The 22,814-nt window shown below is 48.4% G+C and overlaps 1 protein-coding gene across 2 annotated transcripts in view; it reads left to right on the top strand.

The window, feature by feature from the left end:
• The window catches only part of SUSD2 (sushi domain containing 2), a 52,783-nt gene that overhangs the window by 8,258 nt on the left and 21,711 nt on the right, over positions 1 to 22,814 (top strand). For both annotated transcript variants that reach the window (XM_054991123.1, XM_054991124.1), the window contains exons 2-6: positions 2,179 to 2,383; positions 5,719 to 5,870; positions 6,486 to 6,653; positions 15,448 to 15,619; positions 22,599 to 22,800. In XM_054991123.1, the coding sequence (XP_054847098.1) occupies positions 2,179 to 2,383; positions 5,719 to 5,870; positions 6,486 to 6,653; positions 15,448 to 15,619; positions 22,599 to 22,800 (899 nt within the window). The remainder of the gene's footprint in view (positions 1 to 2,178; positions 2,384 to 5,718; positions 5,871 to 6,485; positions 6,654 to 15,447; positions 15,620 to 22,598; positions 22,801 to 22,814) is intronic.

The following is a 22,814-nucleotide window of genomic DNA, read 5'->3' as shown; positions in this document are numbered from 1 at the left end:
ATACCAATCTCAGGGAGAAGGGGGACTCCCCCCTCCCCCCCAAATATGATCATCCTTGTGCATTGTGGCAAGAGTTAATCAGGTTTTGTTGTGTTAATATTTTGTTTATATATTGTGTTGTGTTTATATATACCCACCTGCCAGATGTGATCTTCATCAGCAGGGCCGGTGCCAAAGTTTCTGGTGCTTGAGGCTGGAGGCAGCTTCAGGGCTGTTGCTGCCCCCGTGCACGTGTGCGTGCATGCACGCACGCACACCCAGACTGCTCAGTTGCCCCACACTGCCCTGGCCCCCTGCCGTGCCTGGCCCACAGCTGTGTGCTGGCGGCAGCAGCAGCAGCAGTACGGGGCAACTTAGAGCCAGACCAAATGAGATGAGGGTCGCGCAAGTTTTCTTGGGAAACGTAGGAGATGCCTTCCCCCCTCTGCCGCTGCTCACTGCCCTCTCTGAACGTGCGTGTTTATGTGGGGGGGGGGTGGAGCCCCGAAGCATTTCCCCCCTTATCTCCTGCCTGTTGCCTCACAAACCGGAACGGAGCGGAGGAAAAGTGATACGTTTCTTTTGGGGTGCTGGAGGGGGATGGGATGGAATAATGACCGAAGAAAGCAAAGGGGAAGGGAAAGGAGAAAGCGGGAAGGACCTGGAGAAACAGCTGCGCCTCAGGGCGTGCGCTTTGAAGGAGCTGCAGAAGACGCAAATCCTTCTTCCAGGCACGCGCCTGCTGGACACGAGGGCATCCAAAGACCGTTCCAGGGTGGGCTGCTGCTGCTCTCTCCCGGGGCACCCTCGCGTGAGGGGGGGGGAGGGGAGGCGCGTGCCTGGAAGAAGGATTTGCGTCTTCAGCAGCTCCTTCAAAGCGCACGCCCTGAGGCGCAGCTGTTTCTCCAGGTCCTCCCCGCTTTCTCCTTTCCCTTCCCCTTTGCTTTCTTCGGTCATTATTCCATCCCATCCCCCTCCAGCACCCCAAAAGAAACGTATCACTTTTCCTCCGTTCCGTTCCAGTTTGTGAGGCAACAGGCAGGAGATAAGGGGGAACGCTTGGCATGCATACGTCCTCCCAGCCCTCCCGCTCAGTTGCTACACAGCGCACGCCCCTGCCCCCAGCACCCCCTCCGGTGCCTCTGTGCTCAAGGCGATTGCCGGAACTGCCTCCGTGGACGCACTGGCCCTGTTCAGCAGTGGCCTTGCACGGTGTGCATAACAGCAAAGTTTCAATATATGTGCTCCAGACATGGTGAAGCCCTTCCCACAGAAGTTCACCTAGCACCAAATTGGCAATCTTTTAAGCACTAGGCAAATACTTATTTTGTATGTTTGTGTATGTTATATGTCATCAAATCACCTCCAACTTTTCTGATCTGCCTTGCCTGGCCTTGAGTTGTCTTGCCTTGGCTTGGCTTGGCTTGGCTTGGCTTGGCTTGGCTTGGCTTGGCTTGCCTTGCCTGGCCTGGCCTGGCCTGGCCTTGACGTGACGTGAAGTGCCTTGCCTTGCCTTGCCTTGTCATGAGGTGACCAAAGTACAATAGTCTCAGTTGAGTCATTTTAGTTTCTAGGGAGAACTCAGGCTTGGTTTGATCTAGAATCCTCTTACGTTCATGGTATCCCTAAAGCTCTTCTCCATCACCACATTGTGAATGAATAAGTTTTCTTCCTGTTAACTTTCTTCTTTGTCTATTTTTTATATCCATACACAATAATGGGGAATATAGTATGTATTGCCTTGATCTAGGTCCTCAGTGTTATATTGTTATCCTAAGGATGTTTTCTAGCTCTTTCATGGCTACCCTTCCAAGTCCCCTTCTGATTTCTTGATTGCAGTCTCCCTTATTGTTCAGCCTTTAAACAATTTTACATCTTTTACCTTCTTGTCTGAATACTGTCCCACTTGAAACTTTTAATTGTCCTTTTATAGGCTTTTCAAACTAGACTTACGGGATTTTGGGTCCATTTTATGCCCTCCAGAATGTTTCTATTAACCCTGCCACTCTGCTTTTAACTTGGATACTATTTTTATTGCTTTTTGCTGTGTCTTGGATGTGCATTTATCTTACTAGTCTTTTATTTTTGATTTCTGTATAGTGTCTTATCATTTTAAGATACATTGCAAACCATGTTTGTATATGGTTTGATATTAAAATGTATATAATTATTTAAATAATAATTTCAATTTTCATACAGGAGCCCAACGTTCTTGCTCAAATCAGTGTGGGAGATCTCTTACCAACTGTTCGTGTCGAGCAACATGTGAGTCCTTGGGAATCTGCTGCCCTGATTATTGGGCGTTCTGCTTGAATATCTCTCCTTATTCAGGAACTCTCCTGGGAGGAAAAGATTTTACCATTTTAAATGTGACCTTTGACAGCTCTTCTGATATAAAGTGCAGGTGAGTTGAAAAACCTCACATGGCTCCATGGAGTACATGTCCAGGGAGTCGTTCTGCATGCTGCCTCCCATTCCCCGCCAGTCTCGGCCACTCCCCTCCTGCTCGCCAGCTCTCCTGCCTGCCAGCTTTGCGCCACTCTTCTAACGCAGCATGGAGCTTGTCTCCACTTCAGGCCACCCACTCGCCCCTCACTCACTGCTCCACTTCGGCTTCAGTGGCCTCTGCAGCCAAGTAATTTGGCCCGTCAGGGTCTGGATCCCCAGATCCGATCCAGGATTCTCCAGTGTGATCTGGCATTGCTGAATTGTGCTGGATTGGCATAAATCCAGCTATTTAGCTGACTCATGGATCAGGAGTCTGGGACAGCACTTCTTGGGGTTCCGTTTCATAGAAGCATAGAGTTGGAAGGGGCCATATAGACCATCTAGTCCAACCCCGTGCCCAGTGCAGTTTCCAGACTATGGTTATGGACTGCTAAGTCTGCAATCCGTTTCCTGTTTGTGCGGAGAAACTCTTCACTCAGTCTTACTGCATGCTGTTGGGAGACGTTGAAGATTTCTGAAATAGCTGGCAATGCTATACTCACTTCTTTGGAAAGTAATGCTATGTAAATGTATTGGATTTATTTGTGAGCAAATTAGTATTAGATTTTTAAACTACAGTCCTATTCACACTTCATTGAAGTTTTAAGGAAACCCTACAGGAGTGTAAACATGCATTCTCTTTAATGGGCCCCACCTGATGGAGTGGCCTGCCTGAAGTCTGGAAAGCTCCCACCCTCCGGAATTTCTGCCAACTGGGCAAAACCAAATTATTCAGGAGGGTTTACATATCAGGTTATCAGGCTTTGCTGTAAGGAAATGGCTCAAAGATTGAAAGGATGGGGATTGTAAACTATACTACTGTGCTCCGGCAAATTGCTTACGGTTTATTTCAACATTGGCCATTTCCAGATGGCTTACCTGCCTCCGGAACATCGCGCCATCTTGCAGGGAAAACGCGATATTTCACGTTTTCCCCGCAAGATGGCGTGACGTTCCGGAGGCAGGTAAGCCATCTGGAAATGGCCATTGTTTCAGCTCTGTATCAGCTCCGTCCATTATTAACAAACCCTCTGAAGAGCAATCTTTGCTGGCTAGAGAGAGGTGGAATTCAAACTACGCTTCCCGGCTAACATTGCGTCTCCCTTCACTTGAGCGTCCTCATGTAATTCATCTCATGTAGTTTAGCTCTCAATGATTATTTCCCAGTGAGCTCTTCCTTCTAGGTAGAATGACAGAATCCTAGAGTTGGAAGGGGCCTTACAGACTATCTAGTCTAACCCCCTTCCTTATGCAGGAACAGCCTAAAACATCCCCGACAGGTATTTGACCAGCTGCTTCTTGAAGACTGCCAATGAGGGGGAAGCCACCACGTCCCCAAGCTGCTGGATTACTCTCAATATGAATAAGTTTTTCCTAACATCCAGCCAGTACCTTCCCTCCTGTAGTTTAAACCCATTTTTGCAAGACCCATCCTCTGTTGCCAACAGCAACAGCTCTCTTCCCTCCTCTGACAGCCTTTTAAATACTTCAAGAGAGCAATCATGTCTCCCCTCGGTGTCTCCTTTTCTCCAAACTGAACATTCCCAGGCCCCTCAGTCTTTCCTGGCAGGGCTCGGTCTCCAGGCCCCTGGATCATCCTGGTTGCTCTCCTCTGCACCTGTCCCAATTCGTCGACATCCTTTTTGAAGGGAGACCTCTAGAACTGCACACAATGCTGCAGGTGGGGCCTGACCAATGTAGTGCGGCAATGACATCCTGTGACTTCAGTGTTATGTTTTTGTCAATATACCCCAAGACTGCTTTTGCCTTTTTTGCTGCTGCATCACACTGACTGCTCATATTTAGCTTCCCATTCTCCCATACCCCAAGATCTTGTTCACACACACTCCAGTGCAGAAGTGTATCCCTCATCCAGTATACACGCTTTGCATTTTTGCTACCCAGGTGGAGAACTCAGCACTTATCCATGTTAAATTGCATCTTATTCAAATCTGCCCACTTTCCCAGTGTGTTCAGATCTCATTGAATTCTATTCCTGTCTTCAAAGGTGTTTGCTACTCCCCCCAGTTTGGTGTCATTTGAAAATTTAATGAGAAATCCCTTCACACCCTTGTCTAGATCATTTATAAAAATATTGAAAAGTACTCCATTTCTTGTGTAGCATATACAAACAATCACTGTAACATAGAAATAGCCCCACAGCCCCCATTTCCGACAGGATCCTGTGATAAGCAAAGAACTGTATTTCATTTAAATTATTTTAATCTGGCCATTTTCCACATAAATTTAAGGCAGCTTAAAATTTATTGAAAAAACAGACAAAAATCACAAACAATATAAATAGAGGAAGAACTCTCCTTTAAGAAGAAGAAGAAGAAGAAGATTTGATTTATATACCGTCCTTCAGGATGACTTAACACCCACTCAGAGTGGTTTACAAAGTATGTCATTATTATCCCCACAACAAACACCCTGTGAGGTAGGTGAGGCTGAGAGAGCTCTGAGAGAGCTGTGACTGACCCAAGGTCACCCAGCTGGCTTCAAGTGGAAGAGTGGGGAATCAAACCCGGTTCTCCAGATCAGAGTCCCGCGCTCTTAACTACTACACCAAACTGGCTCTAGCTCTTTAAAATCTAGCTACTTGTACTAAAAATCCCTTGCACAACTTCCAAAATGGTAACCAAGTGGAACCCTTTCTCACATGTCCTAGAAGACTATTCCACAAAAATGGGGCAATCACAGAGAAAGCCCATAGGTTGGTGGAGGTTCATCTCACCTGATTGCATAATAGGATCCCAAACAAGCAGCCATGATCACAGTAGGTTGCCCCAGGGAGTTCGAACGGAAGACGTGATCCTTCAGGTATCCAGGTCCCAAACGAATGAGCTTCTGAGAATTTGCCAAATATTTATTGTGGCCCCTAAAAGACTGACAGACTGATTGTAGCATAAGCTCTCAGGGTCTATGCGGCACAAGCTCTCAACCCATTCAGTGTTCAGATGCCAGAAGAGCTTCTTGTTGATTTCTACTTACTCTCGTGTGCTGTCCAGAAAATCCTACTCGTTGGTGTGTCAGGCAGCCTTTCTCATTCCCCTTCACAAACAGAAAGCTAAGAGACAAGAAGATTCACCAGATAACTGACTATTGCAGGCTAGCAAGGGAGTTCGTGGTTGAGGTAGTTGGATTTGAACTTGAGCTCCCTTGGTGATGGGCAGGTGGAAGCAGTTACCAGCTGGATCTTTACCCCTTATTTCTGTTAGCCATAGCAGGCTTTGTGTTTAATCTTGACAGGTTTGTGCAGGAAATTGTAACCAGTGGCTATGTCGCTGAAGATGGACGTGCTCACTGCATCTCTCCTTTGCTCTACCAAACAGGCATGATTAGCCTGGAGATTTCTCGTGATGGCGGGCAAACATATCCTCATTCAAGTGTTTGGTTCTCAGGTGACTTATTAATTTCCATTACTTTTTTCACATGCAGTCCTCTGCAGAAGAATAACAAGCACACTTCCTATTTGCTTGGCTGCTCTGTCTCCTTCTTCAAGAGACAGAGCGCTCTAAAAAGAGGAAGACTCAAAGCAAGATGGCTAGATTCAAAAAAAGAAGCCACGTTCTCCAGTTTGCAAGATCTGAGCAAAGCTGTTAATGATAGGACGCTTTGGAGGTCTTTCATTCATAGGGTCGCCATAGGTCAGAGGCGACTTGATAGCATATAACACACACACACACACACACACAAATGGAATTACCCTTGTTCCCACTTTGGTTTCCCCCAAGACAGTGAAAGAAGGAAAACAAAAATGGACAGGAGGAATAATTTGGGGCACACCATACTGCCGAACAGTAGTACCCATTGGTCTCCTTACACAGGTGAGGGAGGAGGGAGGTGGTCCCATCTGCACATAAAGGAAAAGTTCCTGCTTGTCATTAGGGAGGTGCAGGGAGCTCAGCTTTCGAAGAGACCAGAGCTCCCTCCCTACGTGCCTGTCTGCAGAAAATGGCTCTTTTGCATGCCTTTAGGAGTATCATTCATGACAGCATCTTTGTTTGGTAATGCAGATCATCACAGCAAAGTTGCACCTTCGGAAAAAAGCACCCTGGTGAATGAAACTCAGTGGCAATACTATGGCACTCCTGGGACTGGTGGGGAGCTGACGGTGACCTGGAACGATCAGACGCTGCAAGCCAGCCATGTCAACATAGAACTCTGGGGATATCAGGAAACTGGTAATTCTGCCTGTTTAGCAAAAGTGCCTCTATATTTGGTCTGATGCTATTCAATTTATTCAAAAGCCATCACCAGTCATGATATCAGCAGTAAGGCAGCTGAAGTTGTGGACCACACTAAATGATGCTCACGTGGACTCTAAACAGCTCTGCAAAGGTCTCTCCTGGGCAGCCAAACAGATAACAATAGAGCAAAGGAGGGTCAAAGTACGTCAGGTTGGGGCAAAAATTCCTAAATGTGTACGTATGCATTGGTGGGACCTGAACTGGCAGCGATTAACTAAAAAGGAGCTGTAAGCAACCATACGGATACAATAATGATTGCCTGGCAAAGGGAGTTTATAGTTGTGACTCAAGGAAAACATCGATTCCATGTGCAGCAGTGTGAAAAAGGCAAATTCCATGTTAGGGATTATTAGAAAAAGGATTGAAAATAAAATGTCCAGTACTGCAGGACCCTTATGTGATTAGGACAAAGATAGATATATAATTTTATTTATTTCATTTACTTTTACTTCCAGCCCCCCAGTTCCTAAGACTGATGGGGGCCTCAGAGTGAAAACACCAGTAGAATTGCAGCACTGGTGGCTGAAATCCAAAGGACCTTCCACAGGTGCTGCTGAAGGCCCTGATCCAGTATCAATGGGGCCAGGAGCACAGAGAGAGCACTGGGGTCCCCCGCAACCGTGGCGCCTTTGCTAGAGGATCCCATAGCCATGAGTGAGAGAATGGCCACAGCCAGACACCAAGTTGCATCTGTCTGCCATGCCATTGCATTGCTATCATCCACATGGTGAATGTTTGTGGGCAGAGAGCAGTACCATGGCCTGGGCACTCTTCCATACCAAGGAAGTAACCCCATAAAGAGCCAGACACCCAACTCACCAGCCCCAAGTGTTAACATGCAATTAATACAAATCACCAGCCATGGTCTAGAGCACCCCTGTCCTAAGACAGAATAAGTCTGGGGTGCTCACCATTAACTCCAGCTAGAAACAGTTCATCCCCAGTGCACAAGTGAGGATGTCCACGTGGTATGTCCCAGCAGTAGGAGGCTGGGGATATCCCTGCAACAGGGCAAAAGTAGTGGCAACCAGAGCACCACTACCCCCTCCCACTAGGCTGCACATGCTCAGTCCATAGCAACTTTGGCCAGCCACTCCTGCTGCAGGCCAGGCCCGGAGGCCAACACCTCCCCCTGCAGCTCACAAACAGCCTGCAGCACCTCAAACACCTGCTCCCACTACAGCTGCCCCTGAGCAACAGCATCCTGCCAAGCCTCAGCCGTCTCCAGCGGTTCCTTCTCAGTTGCCACTCCCATGGCTGTTTGCATGGGCAGGAGGTGCTGGCCAAGAGACACAAGCATGCAGGCCCAATCTCTTCCAGGGAAGTACCTGCCATCTCTGGGCCAGCACCTGTGTGGTCCTCAAACCCCACTCACCTTCCAACAGCATCCCCAACCCATCACTTCTGGGGAGGTGAAGTTGGTCGACTCAGAGCACCCCCTCCCTACCATCCCGTAGCTCTGGCAAATAACTGCACCTGCTACTAGATGCAGTTTCCAAGAGTTGCAGATACTAAGAATGGCTGCTGTGAATGCAGTCATGACTGGTCTTGGCCAGGCTCTGGGATGGGGGCGGGGGGTCCTTGTGCATTGCGGTTGCAATAAGAGGCTGGCTGTGCCTTAGAGGCACTGTCCCTGGAGAGTAGCAGCCACTCCTGCTCTGATGGGCTGGCAGCAGATGGCGCCCTCCTCCTGATGCCATGAACCTGTACAGTAACTGCTAGATTCTGGCCATACAGCTGTTAACAGCAGTGCCCTTACCAGTTCAGGGTTCCTACTGCCTCCCTGGGATTGGCTGGAAGCACAAGATAAAGCTGAGCATCATCTGCATTTTGGTGACAGCTCATCTCCAGATGACCTCACCCAGCAGTTTCATGCAGATCTTGAAAATCACAGGTGACAAGATGGAGCCCTGTGGCACCCCCTGAGCCAAAGGCCAAGGAGCTGGGCAGCAGTCCCTCCACACCTCCTTCTGAAACCTCCTCTCCCTGAACAATGCAGGGAATTCACAGCTACCTCTCACCCTCACCTCCCCAGTAACCCCTGCTCTGTGCCCAGATGCTTCAGCCTTTCCCCACAGGAAAGAGGTTCCAACCCCCTGATCACCTTGGTTGCCCTCTTCTGTACTTCTTCCAGCTCTGCAATGTCCTTTCGGAGATACGGTGAATAAAACTGCGCACAGTATTCCAGATGAGGCCGCACCATAGATCTATACAGGGGTATTATAATATTGGCCATTTTATTTTCAGCCCCTTTCCTATTTGTGCCCAACAGGGTTAGGGTTAGGCTGCAGCACACTGGATTGACGTTGTCACTGAGCTCTCCACCGCAACGCTCCCCACCCCCGGGTCTCTTTCGCTCCCAGTCTTGGGAAGTTCAGGCCCTATTGGCATATACCTGAAGACGGGTTTTTTTGTTGCAGTGTGCATCACCTTACGTAGTCGCCCACCCACCCAATTTGTGGAGAACCTCCTGGAACTTGCCACAGTCAGCCTTGGTTTTCTCCATCCTGAATAATTTTGTGTCAGCTGCAAACTTGGCCACTGCACTGTTAACTCCCAGTTCCAAATCATTTATGAACAAATTAAATAGCACCACCCCCAAAACTGATCCTTGTGGGACACTGCTTACATCCCTCACCTTGTTCAAGCATGGAACACTTGAGGCAGGACAATAGTTATTGAGCCGGGGGGCGTGGCGTCGCTGGCGGGAGAGATGGACGCCTAATGAGTCAGCTCCGTCTCAACCCCACCACAAAGCCTTCCGATTAACTCCCATCGTGTTCCAAAATACCTGGCATGAAGGGCAAACAGGAGCAACAGAACAGGAAGCAAAACCAGAAATCATTAAAGTGCTTGCAGGGGTATTTCGTGGCATCACAGAGGGAGGCTGAGACAAGGGGGATGACGGAGGCAGAAACAAACATGGCAGCCGCGGGAAATGCCGCTAGTGCCCAGAGCGCCCTTTCAACTGATCCAGCACTTAAAATATTACTAAAAGAGCTGGAACTAAGTATTTCTGACTGAATTTCTACTCTAATGAAACCTTTAACTGAGCAACTTACAGAGTTAAAAATAGCTATGGATAATGTTGCACGCAAAACAGATCAAGCCTTAGATCATAATACTGCAACGCAAGAAATCCATATGCTACATGCAGAAAATGAACGAATGCAAACTAGAATTGTAAATCTGGAACTCCAAGTACGTAGCCATAATTTGAAGCTCAGAGGGATGGATGAAGCTTTAACAGCCGAAGTAGATCTCCCTATTTTTCTAGCTACTTGGCTAAAAGAATTACTTCAGCTGGAGTCTGATGCAGCTTCAATGATATCAAAAGCTTAGAGAGTTGGCCCTTCTAATCCAGACAAGCAGAAGGGACCACAGGATATCATAGTAGTCTTCCTTGATTGGAGACTGAGAAAAAAAAGTTCTTGACTTAGCAAGATCACAAAAAACTGTATCCTGAGGAGGTTCTTTTGCATACAGATACAGTGAAGCCTCCCTCCATTAGCATTCCACACCCTGGGAAACTCTTACAGGATGACTCAGCCCAACCCCACCCCTCCTGAGTAGATATAAATGACCTGCCAACATCTTTCCCACATGTATTGTCGAAGGCTTTCATGGCCGGAGAACGATGGTTGTTGTGGGTTTTCCAGGCTGTATTGCCGTGGTCTTGGCATTGTAGTTCCTGACGTTTCGCCAGCAGCTGTGGCTGGCATCTTCAGAGGTGTAGCACCAAAAGACACTGCAAGTGACACTGAGAGATCTCTGTCCTTTGGTGCTACACCTCTGAAGATGCCAGCCACAGCTGCTGGCGAAACGTCAGGAACTACAATGCCAAGACCACGGCAATACAGCCCGGAAAACCCACAACAACCATCTTTCCCACAGTGTGACACTGAGAGATCTCTGTCTTTTGGTGCTACACCTCTGAAGATGCCAGCCACAGCTGCTGGCAAAACGTCAGGAACTACAATGCCAAGACCATGGCTATACAGCCTGGAAAATCCACAACAACCATCGTTCTCCGGGAATGAAAGCCTTCGACAACTTTAAACAGGCTATAAAAGCAATATATGCAAATCCAAGAGCCAAAATTAAAATCAACGATAGATCTTCAGATTTTATTTCACTTCAAAGAGGCACAAGCCAGGGCTGCCCCCTATCCCAGATCCTATTTGCGGTCGCTATAGAACCACTAGCAGAAGCAATAAGGGGGAATGCCCATATTCATGGTATAGAACTTAATAATAAGAGCTTTAAGTTAAGTTTATTTGCAGATGATATTCTGTTATATATCACACGTCCAGAAATATCTTTAAAATCTATACATGAGGAACTTGCAAAATTTGGCCAGGTCTCAGGACTACAAATTAATCAAGCTAAATCTAACCTATTACCCGTATACTTAGCGGATAACATATTGAAAACAATACAAAAAACATAAATTTCAGTGGGTCCAGAACTTACCTTATTTAGGTATAACACTCACCCTTAATTTGTCGCAACTTCTTCAAACTAACCACCTGCAGAAAATAAAAGAAATTAAAACTACATTTCATAAATGGAACAGATTACAATTGTCGTGGTATGAAAGATATAATTTGATAAAATCATTTATTCTCCCTAAATTGATCTTTTTATTTAGAACAATTCCAATTTTTATTCCCTCAAAAATTTTAAGACAATGGCAGAAGCTTTTTGACCAGTTTCTTTGGCAATACAAATGACCTAGAATTGCATTTAAAACATTAAGGAAAAGATAGATACAAAATCAAATTGCTACCTAAAATATCCAGGTATTCAACTGTCACATCCCAGAAACGATTTCCTACTCAGTTTAGTATCTCTACTCTGAAAGAATGGGAATGTGTAAAAAACTTGAGATTGTTAGATATCACAACAAAAAATGGCATAATGGAAAAAATTGATATTGAACATAAAATAGGACAGGAAATACCCTGGTTTTATTACTTTAAATTAAATTACTTGCTGAATGGTTTAAGAATTAAGGATATAATGAATAGCCCGAAACCAGAAATTGAAATGATTTTAGGTTCTTCAAATTATGTTCATAAAGGTTTACTTTCAAGGATATATAATATTCTTGTATGTATTAATAGCACACCAAATACAAAACTTCAAAATAGATGGCAACAAGATTGTGAAGTTGATCTAACAAATACAGATTGGGAGAAAGTGTGGTTATTCAAGACAATTAATTCGAACGAGATAAATATAAGGTTGCAATCTTTCAAAATCATTCAAAGATGGTATCTTACCCCACAAAAACTGGAGAAGATTGATCCAAATAGGACCCCAGCTTGCTGGAAGAAATGTGGTGAGCAAGGTTCATATTCGCATTGTTGGTGGAAGTGCAAGTTTGTGGAAGCATTTTGGCAATCAGTCTTACATCAAATTTTCTTCATTACGTCCTATAAAGTGCCCCTAAGACCAGAATTGATATTTCTGGATATATGGAAAGGGCAACATACACAGTGCTTGCATAGAGATCGAATATCTTCGCTGTTGACAGCAGCAGCTAAGAATGCCGTAGCGTCAAGATGGAAATCCCACTTTCCTCCAAATTTGGATACATGGTACCTCAAGGTCTGGGAGCAACTTAGCATGGAGAAAATTACAGAAAGAATTCAAACATCGGCAGATCCTCTTAAATCTGTACGTTTCTATGAGAAATGGTACCCTTTTTTGGACTTTCTCTCTAGGAATGACTTTCTAGTTACTAAATTACCTCATTATAACATCATTAATCCAGAAATTTGAATTTGTGTCTTTCAAGCTCAATATCACACTCTGTAACTGTTGAATGTTGTTGTTGTTGTTTGTAAATTTTAATAAAAAGTTTAAAAGTAAAAAAAAAAAGTTATTGAGCCCTCCTGAGTCCAGCTTAGACATCTTTAGTAGTGGGTGCATTGCAGAATGTTTCCAGGCTTGGGCAACCATCCTCCCTCTCAAAAAGGCATTAACCACCTCTCAGACACAGTCTGGCAGCAAGCCTGCCCACCCCAGAGGTAAGTAGCCAGGAAGAGCCAGGGCCATCCAAGCAGGTGGTAGGCCCCAGACCTTCAAAGGTACTGTCAACATCCTCAGAGGGAATAAATGGAAAAGTATCCGGAGCAGCTGGACAAGTTGGCAGTCTGGCACCATCTGACTAGGGGTGTGCGCTTCGGATTTCCTATTCGGGTTATTAACCCGAATAGGACCAGATTTGTATAGATTCGGGGGTTCCCAAATCGGCCCCAGCATTGCTGAGCCGATTAGGGCAGCCCGAAGCAAAGCTTTCTAAAGCATTTCGGAACACTTCAGAAAGCTTTGTGTAGAGCAGCGGCAGCAGCAGCAGCACTTCCCTTGCCCTTTGCAAATGCGAGAAAATGCGAGAAAAGTGCTGCTGCTGCGTTCAAAGCTCCCGACATCTTTTTCACCGGATGGGAGGGGGGAAGAGGGAGTTCCCTCTTCCCTCCCATTGAATGAAAAAAACCAGCCTGGGAGTTTTAAAAGCTCAAAGCTGCTGTTTTCAGGGCTGCTTTGAGCTTCCAAAACTCAAGGCAGGCTTTTTCATCCAGTGGGAGGAGGGAAGAGGGAACTCCCTCTTCCCCCCCCTCCCACCCGGTGAAAAAGCCTGCTTTGATCTTTGGTGGGCTCAGAATATTTACGGAGCATACCGAAGCAGTTTAAATACCCAAACCCGAAGCAGCTTTCTGCATCAGGTTTAGAGTTATTCCGGATTTTTTTCCAGAGCACACCCCTACATCTGACCCTCTGTAGAGTCCAAGGAGTATGGCTGTGAGATTGTATCTGCAAAGTGTTGAGTGAAAGGGTCTATTCAGCAGAACTAAGCAAAGATTAAAGAAAAGTGAAAAAAACACAATTCGCTCTACACCTGTTCTAACCTTGGCCTTAATAGATGTTAAAATAAGAGAAGGCACTTTCTTCGCAGAGGTAGAAGATCTCAGAGAAGGTCCATGATCTAAGTTGTAAATTCTGGGACTTCTCCCATTGTCCCTGGACATGCGATCAAGACGGAGTTCCGAGCTAAAGGCTGAGTCCTGAATGGCTTGAGACAAAATGTCCAAGAGCAACTCAGCAGGGTTTGAGTCCAGGGGCACCTCGGAAACAACAAGAAGGGAGCTCTGACTCGCGAATGCTCACACTCTGAAAATCTTGTTGGTCTCTGAGGTGCCACAGGACTCAAATCCTGTTGTTCTACTGCAGACCGGCTGCCCATCTAAAAGAAGCACATCTCACTGCTTCTTCCTCTTGGGTCAGAGAATGTATAATCTCCCCTTGTGGGTCATCCTTCTCTTCCTGGTCAAAGGGAAGGGAGACTCTCTATCCTTCCATCATTTAAATAGTGTATTCCATGGTGGGACTCTTCAGCTGGGGTGTGGCTGTTCTCTGCAGCTTGCGTCATTTGCCTTTGCGAGGCACCAAATTTCTCTGTGCCTGTCACGAGTCATAGAATCACAGAATCATAAGAGCTGGACGGGGCCACACAGAGACCATCTAGTCCAACCCCCTGCCCAGTGCAGAATCAGCCTAAAGCATCCCTGACAAATATTCATCCAGCCTCTTCTGGAAAACTGCGAGTGAGGGGGAGCTCACCACCTCCCTAGGCAGCTGATTCCACTTTTGAACTACTCTGACTGTGAAAAAGTTCTTCCTAATATCCAGCCGGTACCTTTGTGCATGTAATTTAAGCCCATTGCTTCGCGTCCTACCCTCTGCTGCCAACTGGAACAGCTCTTTGCCCTCCTCCAAATGACAGCCTTTCAAGTATTTAAAGAGAGCAATCATGTCCCCCCTCAACCTCCTCTTCTCCAAACTAAACATTCCCAAGGCCCTCAGCCTTTCCTCGTAGGGCTCAGTCTCCAGACCCCTGATCATCCTCGTCGCTCTCCTCTGCACCCTCTCGGTTTTGACCACATCCTTTTTGAAGCGAGGCCTCCAGAACTGCGCACAATACTCCAGGTGCGACCTGACCAAGGCAGTATAGAAAGGGGCTGTGACCTCCTGCGATTTCGATGTGATGGCCCCTTTGATACAACCCAAGACTGAGTTAGCCTTTTTTGTCACCGCATCACACTGACTGCTCATATTCAGTTTACAGTCCACTCTTACCCCAAGATCCCTTTCACATATACTGCTGCCCAGAAGTGTATCGCCCAGCCAGTATTTGTGCTTCCCATTTTTGTGGCCCAGATGTAATACTGTGCACTTGTCTTTGTTGAATTGCATCCTATTCACAGCTGCCCACTTCTCCAGAGTATTCAGGTCTTGCTGAATTTTAATTCTGTCTTCTTGGGTGTTTGCTACTCCTCCCTATTTGGTATCATGCCCGGGCTGCTTTGCTCTGGTGTATCAACTAGCCCTGAGAGATGTTCATTGCTTCCTCACCACCACCCTGTAGTGCAGACCAAATCACAATGTTCTGTAATTCTGGGGTGTGTGGCATTTCTTCACACAAACAATAGGAGAGGTTACTTGCCTTCATGTGCAAACAGCTGCTTTTGACCTTCTAGAGTTGGGGGGGAGGGTAAAGAACCTGTGGCTTCCAGATTAGGTAGACCCTTGCCACACACCCGGCATGGAAGTTCTCATACAGCAAGGAGAGGTTCTCCACCTGGACTTAGCCGAGATCTTAGTTGCCATCAGATGGGCTGTTGCCTCTGCACCGATTGATTTTTTTTTTACCTTCCATTAACAGGCCAGCCGTACTCTGAAAACTGGGCTGCTGAATGGAAGTATCTGTACACTCTGAAAGAAAACGCTTCTAACACAGGAATCTTTACTTTCCTGCCTGCCCCTTCTGCTGCCTACAGTGCCTGGGAACTGGGGGCCCTGAGAATCACTTCCAGCGGCTCTTTGGAGGGGCAGAGGTGAGTCGCGAGGGTTCTGTGGGCAGGCTGTGTCCTTCCTGCTGCTGGGGCAAACGGACTGCCTCACAAAAGGGTTGATCAGAGGCAGAAGGCGACTTGTTTCCACCGGCCACTCACCACCTGTGATGCACAAGAACGCCACGAGCCTTTCCCCCTGACCGCCCCCTCCCAACAGCTCTCCTCTGACACTGTCCGAAGAGCACCTAACTGCCTCAGCAGGGAACTGTGCCGCTGCCCAAGAGCTCTGAGCAAGCATGTTAACCTACCTGCCCTCACCCATCTTCCCTATAATTTCAGCCCTTTCCCCCCCCCTCATTTCCTGTTGCTTCCAGCAGCTGTTTGCACGCCTCTGTAGATTTGATACCATTGCTAACTTAATCTGAGCAAATAGCACTGAGGCAGCCACGCCTGTGCTCAGCGATGGAGTCCCATGGCCTTGTAGATGATGCACCTTTTGGTGCAACCTGACTCAGCAGAAATGGCTTCTGGTCTCATAGCACGACATGGCGGTCCATCTTCAAGTCCTTCTCCTTCACTGGGGGGGAGTCACCCTTCTCTAGGTTGGCAGCTCCACTCGCTCCAAGACAGGGCTGATGCTCATTCAGGTGATCCTCAAGGGGACCGGCAGGGACGGGCCTTCCCTGTTCCATGGCACTGCCCGCTTTGCTTAGCCACCTCTGTCTTGTAGGCCTCAAAAAAGTCCTGCAGGCCTCTAAACAAAAGCAAAGAAAATGGGGAGACCATGAGAGATTTGTTTCCCAGTTCGCTTTGCTGAAGGCAGTTGGAAAATCATTGAAATCTATTGCCAAGGTTCTAGCTGCAGCGACCAACAGAAAGCAGGCCAAGGCCTCGTCACAGGCGGATTCTTTGCACCACACTGCTTCAGAACAGTGCCAGGCTGAGCCGTCATCACCACAGACCCGGGCCTGTGACAACTGGGCTGTCATCACCTGGTGGTCCCCCCCCCCAGCTCTCCCCAGCAGCAGCAGCAGCCGAGGCTCCAGTTCTGCCTTGTCGGGCGTCCCTTGTGCTAATAGGGTTGCCGGGTCCCTGTGCCCTCCTGGTGGCGGGCGGGGTGGGGGTGGGGGCAGGACCTACAGGTGTGCTCCCAGCACTGACACCGTGTCATCACATCCAGAAGTGACATCCTTGTCCTGGCTGCCAGAGTGCCCCCATGCCCTGTAGGGGCCCCAAATCTGCCCCCAGTGAAGTGAGGCAGCACACCTGCAGCTGGCGCGATGGCATTACTTCTGGGAGTGACAGGGTCACACCCACCTGAAGCATCATCATCATCATCATCATCATCATCATCATCATCATCATCATCATCACAACATTCGATTTATACACCGCCTTTCAGGACAACTTAATGCCCACTCCGAGTGGTTTACAAAGTATGTCATTATTATTCTCACAACCACAAACACCCTGTGAGGTGAGTGGGGCTGAGAGAGCTCTGAGAGAGCTGTGACTGAACCAAGGTCACCCAGCTGGCTGCAAGCAGAGGAGTGGGGAATCAAACCCGGCTCTCCAGATTAGAGTCCCGTGCTCTTGACCACTACACCAAACTGGCAGGCGTGCTGCTCATGTTCCTGGGGTGCCTACCAGCAGCAACAATGAAGTAAACAGGCAAACTGCCACCGGCAGGCCACTGCATCCCCTACATGCTGGCAAGCCTTTCCAGCCGCCCCCTCAAGGCCAAAGTGGGAGCCAGCATGCAGCTGTGCTCTGGATTAGCTCTGGCTTCTTCATCAGCAGAGGTAGCGCGCCCCCCCCCCCCCCAGTGCAATGATGGGAGCGGCCTCTCCTTTTGCTGCCTCCGTGCCTTCAGCTCAAAGCTGTGCAGGTACAGCAGCTCCCTCAGGGCTGCCCCCCAGTGTAACGGGAATGTTGCCATTCGCTCCGTGCACCGGCTCCCTGCCGTTTCTGAGGGCCTTCAATGGTCGCAGGAGGGCTTCAGAGGGCCCCACAAATGCTCTTTCTGCCATGCTTGCCAGTCCTCTAGCTTCTCAAGCAACTTCTGGCCCCAAGGATTTGTGCTTCGGCAATTTTCCACTCAGCCATGGGAGAAATCCAAGAGGGGAAAGCGTGAGCACAGGCCATGTACGAGGCAGCATTCAGACTCATCCTAATCTCAGGCGGTCTCCTGTACACGACAAAGATGCCCTGGCAGGTGCACAGGGAGTGCTGCGTTCTTGGCCTGATCACTGGCTGATTCTGCAGGCTCCGCTCCAGATCCCAGGGAGGTGTCTCAGGGAACGGGCCATTCACGGTGGGGTTTTCAGTCAAACTCCCCTTTGTCTGGAGAGCCACCTGTGCCTGCCAAGTATGAAGCACTACTGCCATCTACTGACTATGAGGAGGAACGCCACTCTGCAATGGGAACAGAATTTGTGCTAAAGAGCAAGCTAGACGTGCAGGTTTTTAAAGAGCTGGGTCTGGTTTCCCCAGACCCAGACCCAACCCAGTTCCCCAGACCCAACTCAGGTTTCCGCAGCCATACAGCAGTTTAAAAAATGGCTGCTAAAAAATAAAATGAGCCCAAATGGCCTCAGAATGCCTCTGCAGGAGAAGGGCATGTTTCCCCATGACACAATGCCACAGGAGATTTTCCCTCATGTTTTTACTGCTCCGTATGCACAGAATTCTCCAGGGCAGCAGAAATAACGTGGGGGGGGGAACCTCCCTCCCCTGCTATTTTGACAAAGAGAAATGGCTTGAGGGGGAAGTCAGGAGCCCCTCCTCCCCCTATGGAGGCATTCTGAGAACATTTAGGGGCTCCTTTATTTTTAAGTTATTTCCCCAAAGCTGCTGTGTAGCTGCAGGGAATCTGAGTGGGGTCTGGGTTTTAAAACCTGCACGTCTATCTTGGCCCTGAGATGGAGGGAGGCAAGTGGTCAGGGAGTGACCCCCCAAACCTCTACTAGATGGTTTCAGGCATTGGGGCGTTGACTTCCTTTCGAAGTCCAGTATCTCCACAAAAAAATTCCTTGGCCAGAAGCTTTTTGGGTATCCAGTTCTGGGGAAGGTTTTAGCTGGAATCAAGGAGAAAAGGGAGGTTATGCCATCCAGCTCCTCTTCCTCTGTTAGAGACAAGAACTGGGTCCAGGTCCAGGGCTGGATCGATGGAGGGGCGGGGGGTAGTCTGCCCCCGGTGCCACCAAAGGGGGGGGGGGGCGCTGGGCGCAGCTGCCATCCCCGGGAGTTCGCGGGCAGCAGGACAGGGGGCGTGCTTGCCATGCACCCCCTGTCCTGCGGGGCAGGCGAATGGCGTGGGCGGCCTCCCAGCCACTTGCACTGCCGCTGCCAGCTCCACAGTGCGCTGGGACAGCCAGCTTGCTGCGGGGTGGCACGCACCGCCCTGCGTGATGACGTCATGGAAATGACGTCATCATGCAGCGCTGGGAGTGCACGCGCGCTGCACATGCAAGTAGCCAGTCTTCGGTTGCCCTGGGTGCCGGCAACCGTAGATCTGGCCCTGTACAGTTCACGGAGTTGTTCCCTCTGTCCCTTTTGCTCCTCCTTCTAGGGAAAGGACAATAGGGACAACAGAGACGAACAAGGCTCAGCCTTCATCCCCCAGTCGACCCAGAAGAACCATCAGTTCAGCAAAAAGTCGGGCGCCACCTTACTATACTCTTAGAGGTGCTGCTGCAGCGGTTCAGCCCATCCATGCAAGACAGATGGGTCAGAAAAATTATTCAGCCGGGTTAGAAGATGGAGTCCGTAAGCCGTCCTTCCTTCAAGTTTGTCCCTTCCTCCAAATCCAGGAACCCTCCGCAACCCTCCCTTATGTTTCAGGCCACAGTACATCTCTTGCAGATTGGAGCCATAGAACCAATGCCTCAAGATCAGCTCTTCAAGGGAGTCTATTTCAGCCTTTTTCTGGTGCTGAAGGAATCAGGTAAATGGCGAGCAAACCTGGATCTGAAGTCTTTAAACAAGATGGTAGTCAAATCCCTCATTCCATTCTAGAAGTTCTCCATCAAGGCAAATCTTTTACCTCAGTTGACCTCAGAGAAGTGTACCTGCATGTTCCAATGTACCCAACTACCAGGCGATTCCTACACATTACTCCAAGGGTTTGCACTGTCAGCGTATTGCTTTTCTTTATCTCCCAGGGTGTTCACGAAGCTCATGATTGTCTTGGTGGCATCCCTCTAGATTCAAGGTTGCCACATATATGGCAACCTGGACATCCCGCTGACATGATCCCTCTCCAGGGAGGGCACTCAGCAGGCTCCAGGCAAGACCCTGTGCCTTCTGCATCATCATAGTTTCCTAGGGCTCGTCCCCCGGAGCAATCTGAACCTGACGCAGGGCATTACTCCTCTGGGGCCAAGTGCTTTTACCTCTCAGGTGAAGGTTTTCCTTGCAGAGGAGAAGTGGGTCAGCCTAATCCAGGCTGCTCAGAGACCTACAAGCAAGAAGGAAGAGGAATGTCATGGCTTTAGCCAAACTGGGCACCACACACCTGTTTCAATGGGCCTGTTTCCACCCACTTCCCCGCCTATGGACTCTTCTACAGTTCAAAAAGGACATTCTAAGTTTTCACAAGAGATTGTCAATATCAGAAGAAAGGTGCCTTAACTCTTGAAAGTTTATACTCTGAAAATCCTGTTGCTCTCTAAGGTGTCACTGGACTCAAATCCTGCAATATCACCAAAGTTACACAGATCCTGACTTTGTGGTGCGACTGGCTCAGTTTGGACAGGGGAGTGGCTTTCATTTGTTTGATGCCCCTGGTTCTGACAACCCACGCCAGTCTTCTGGGCTGTGGAGCCCTTAGCTTCGTTCAGCTGGCTCAGAGGAGTGGGCATTGAGGGAATGGAACTGCAGCATCAATTGACTGGTTCTGCATGCAATCAGGTTATCACTGCTAGCCTGCAAGCATCGAAGAGTCAGAAGGCACCTTCCAGTCAAGATGGGTATTACAGAAGAAGCACACATCAGCTGACAAGGCAGGACACAATTCCACGTGCCGCAGATGAAGGTGTCTCGACTCCTGAATTGGGCAGAAAAACGCTTCGCAGGCATTCAAACTCAACATTTCCATGTGCCCCAAATATAGAAGGCAACTCACTGAGCAGACAGCAGATAGACCCAGGGGAGTAGTCAGTGATACTTTGATGGTGTATCACTTCATGAATCCTTGTCTCGATCTTTTCGTGACTGCAGAAGATTGCAAAGTTCCCAAGTTCGCACCTCAATTCAAACCCTCTCAAGTAGCAGCAGAAGACGCTCTAGCTTATCCATGGCAGGAGGTCTCCTGTATGGCTTTCCACCCTTTCTGTTGTCTGCCAAACTTCTCAACAGAGCTTGGAGGGAGGTGGTCTTAGTGATTCTCTCTGCCCCTTCTGGCCCAGGAGGCAGTGGGTTTAGGATCCAGTCAACATGGCAGTAACTCAGCATTGGAGGATTCCGCTGTTGCTAACCCGACTACAACAGGGTCCTCTTTTCTCTCCCCTGGAACACAAATGGCTACAACTAGCCAGGTGGAAATTGAAAGGAAAACCTTAGAGCTCTTCTTTCTAGGTTAACCAGCAGGTCATATTGCCCTCCTTCTTTCCTGTCCCAGTACATGAAAAGGGAAAACTGTAGCACAAGCTGGAAGTTTGCAGAGTCCTGTGTTTTATGTCAAGAGGGCAGCCCTTCTTCGATGTTCACTTGCCTTTCTCACAGTACTTGCTATCATTGCCTCTTGGATTTGGCAATGTATTTTCAAGGCATATGAAGTGTTGTACCTCCCTGCTCCCAAATTAGTAATGGCACATTTGACCAGAGCAGCAGCAATATAGGCATTTTTTTCCTCTAGTAACCCCATTGATGAAATATGAGGGCAGCCACCTGGTCATCTTTTCCCACCTTTGCTAGGCATTACAAGATTGACAGCGTGGCCTCGACTGAAGCTGCCTTTGGGCACAGAGAACTGCAGCGGTGGTAGATGGTTAATCCTGAGGTCCTTCCTCCTAACTTGGCTTACTTCTGGTACACCCCAGAAGAGGAGGACATCCCCCCCACCCCGCTGGAGGAGAATTACATGTGGAGCTACCAGGAAGGTTTTTTCTCTTCCTCACCCACCCGATTGGGACTGCGTGGGAGCCTCGCTCAGATCTCGTTGTATATAGTTCAGTTCCAATGCAATGGGCCCATTGACTGGTGCAAGTCTGGCTTGCCAAGTTGCCTGGTGTTTTCTAGCATCCCCGTTCTCTTTCACGGAGCTTGGCTTTTGCAGGACTGAGAAGGCCCCTCCCCTGCCAGTCCTCTTAACAGTGAGCTCCGTTAGCATAAGCTCTGCCTTGGAGCAAGTGGGAGGCGTTTCCCGGAGGAGGAGGAGGACCTCGCCCCCACTGAAGAGAAGAAACCTTCATGGTAGGTCCAGCATTTCTTCCCCTCCATCTGATTGCAGGGACCCCATCACTCCAGTCTTGGCCCGTCTACACTGGTTCTCAATCTCTTTCCAGGGTTAGGGTTCAGGCTGCTGACATTGACCTTTAAAGCCGTATATGGCTTGGAACCAACAGGCCCCCTATTCCCTTAAGAACCTACTTGACCACTAAGGTCATCTTTGGAGGCCCTGCTTTGGGTGCCCCCATTTTCTGATTAGGTGGTGGCAATCAGGGAAAGGGCTTTCTCAGTGGTGGCACCAAAACTCAAACTCCTTCCCCGGGAAGACTCGTCCATCCCATTCTGTTGCCATCTTCCACCAGCTAGTTAAGACTTTGTTTTGTTTGGCCTCTCTCAGTGATCCCTCCTTCCTGCCCAATATTTTCATTGTTGTTTTTATGTCTTTGAATGCATCTTAGCACTGGTTTTAATCATGTTAATGATGTGTTTTTGTTGGGTTTTATGGGTTTTCAGATCTGATTTTATTATGTACGTTTTTAATTTGTTAGCTGATGGTATAATAGTGGGGTATAAATTTTGTAAATAAAAACAAATAAATAATGCCTGTCTCTGTCTGATCCTCCACCCTCAGCAATGTGGCCGCCATCTGGAGCTCGGAGCATGCCTTGGCTTGGCACCTGGAAGAGGCCTTTAGGGAAGACTCAGCTGCGTGGGCAGCAGCCAAGTGCCACGCGTGGGATGCCAAAGAGATGGGCCTGCCCAGTTTCCTGACAGAGATTATTGACTGCCCCTGCACTTTGGCCCAGGCCAGGGCAGACACGGGTCGATTTCATGTATGTTGCTAATG

Source organism: Eublepharis macularius, chromosome 11, assembly GCF_028583425.1.
Source record: "Eublepharis macularius isolate TG4126 chromosome 11, MPM_Emac_v1.0, whole genome shotgun sequence".
NCBI lineage: Eukaryota > Metazoa > Chordata > Lepidosauria > Squamata > Eublepharidae > Eublepharis > Eublepharis macularius.
Note: the sequence above shows the minus strand (reverse complement) of the source record. Positions and strands in the feature narration are given on the sequence as shown.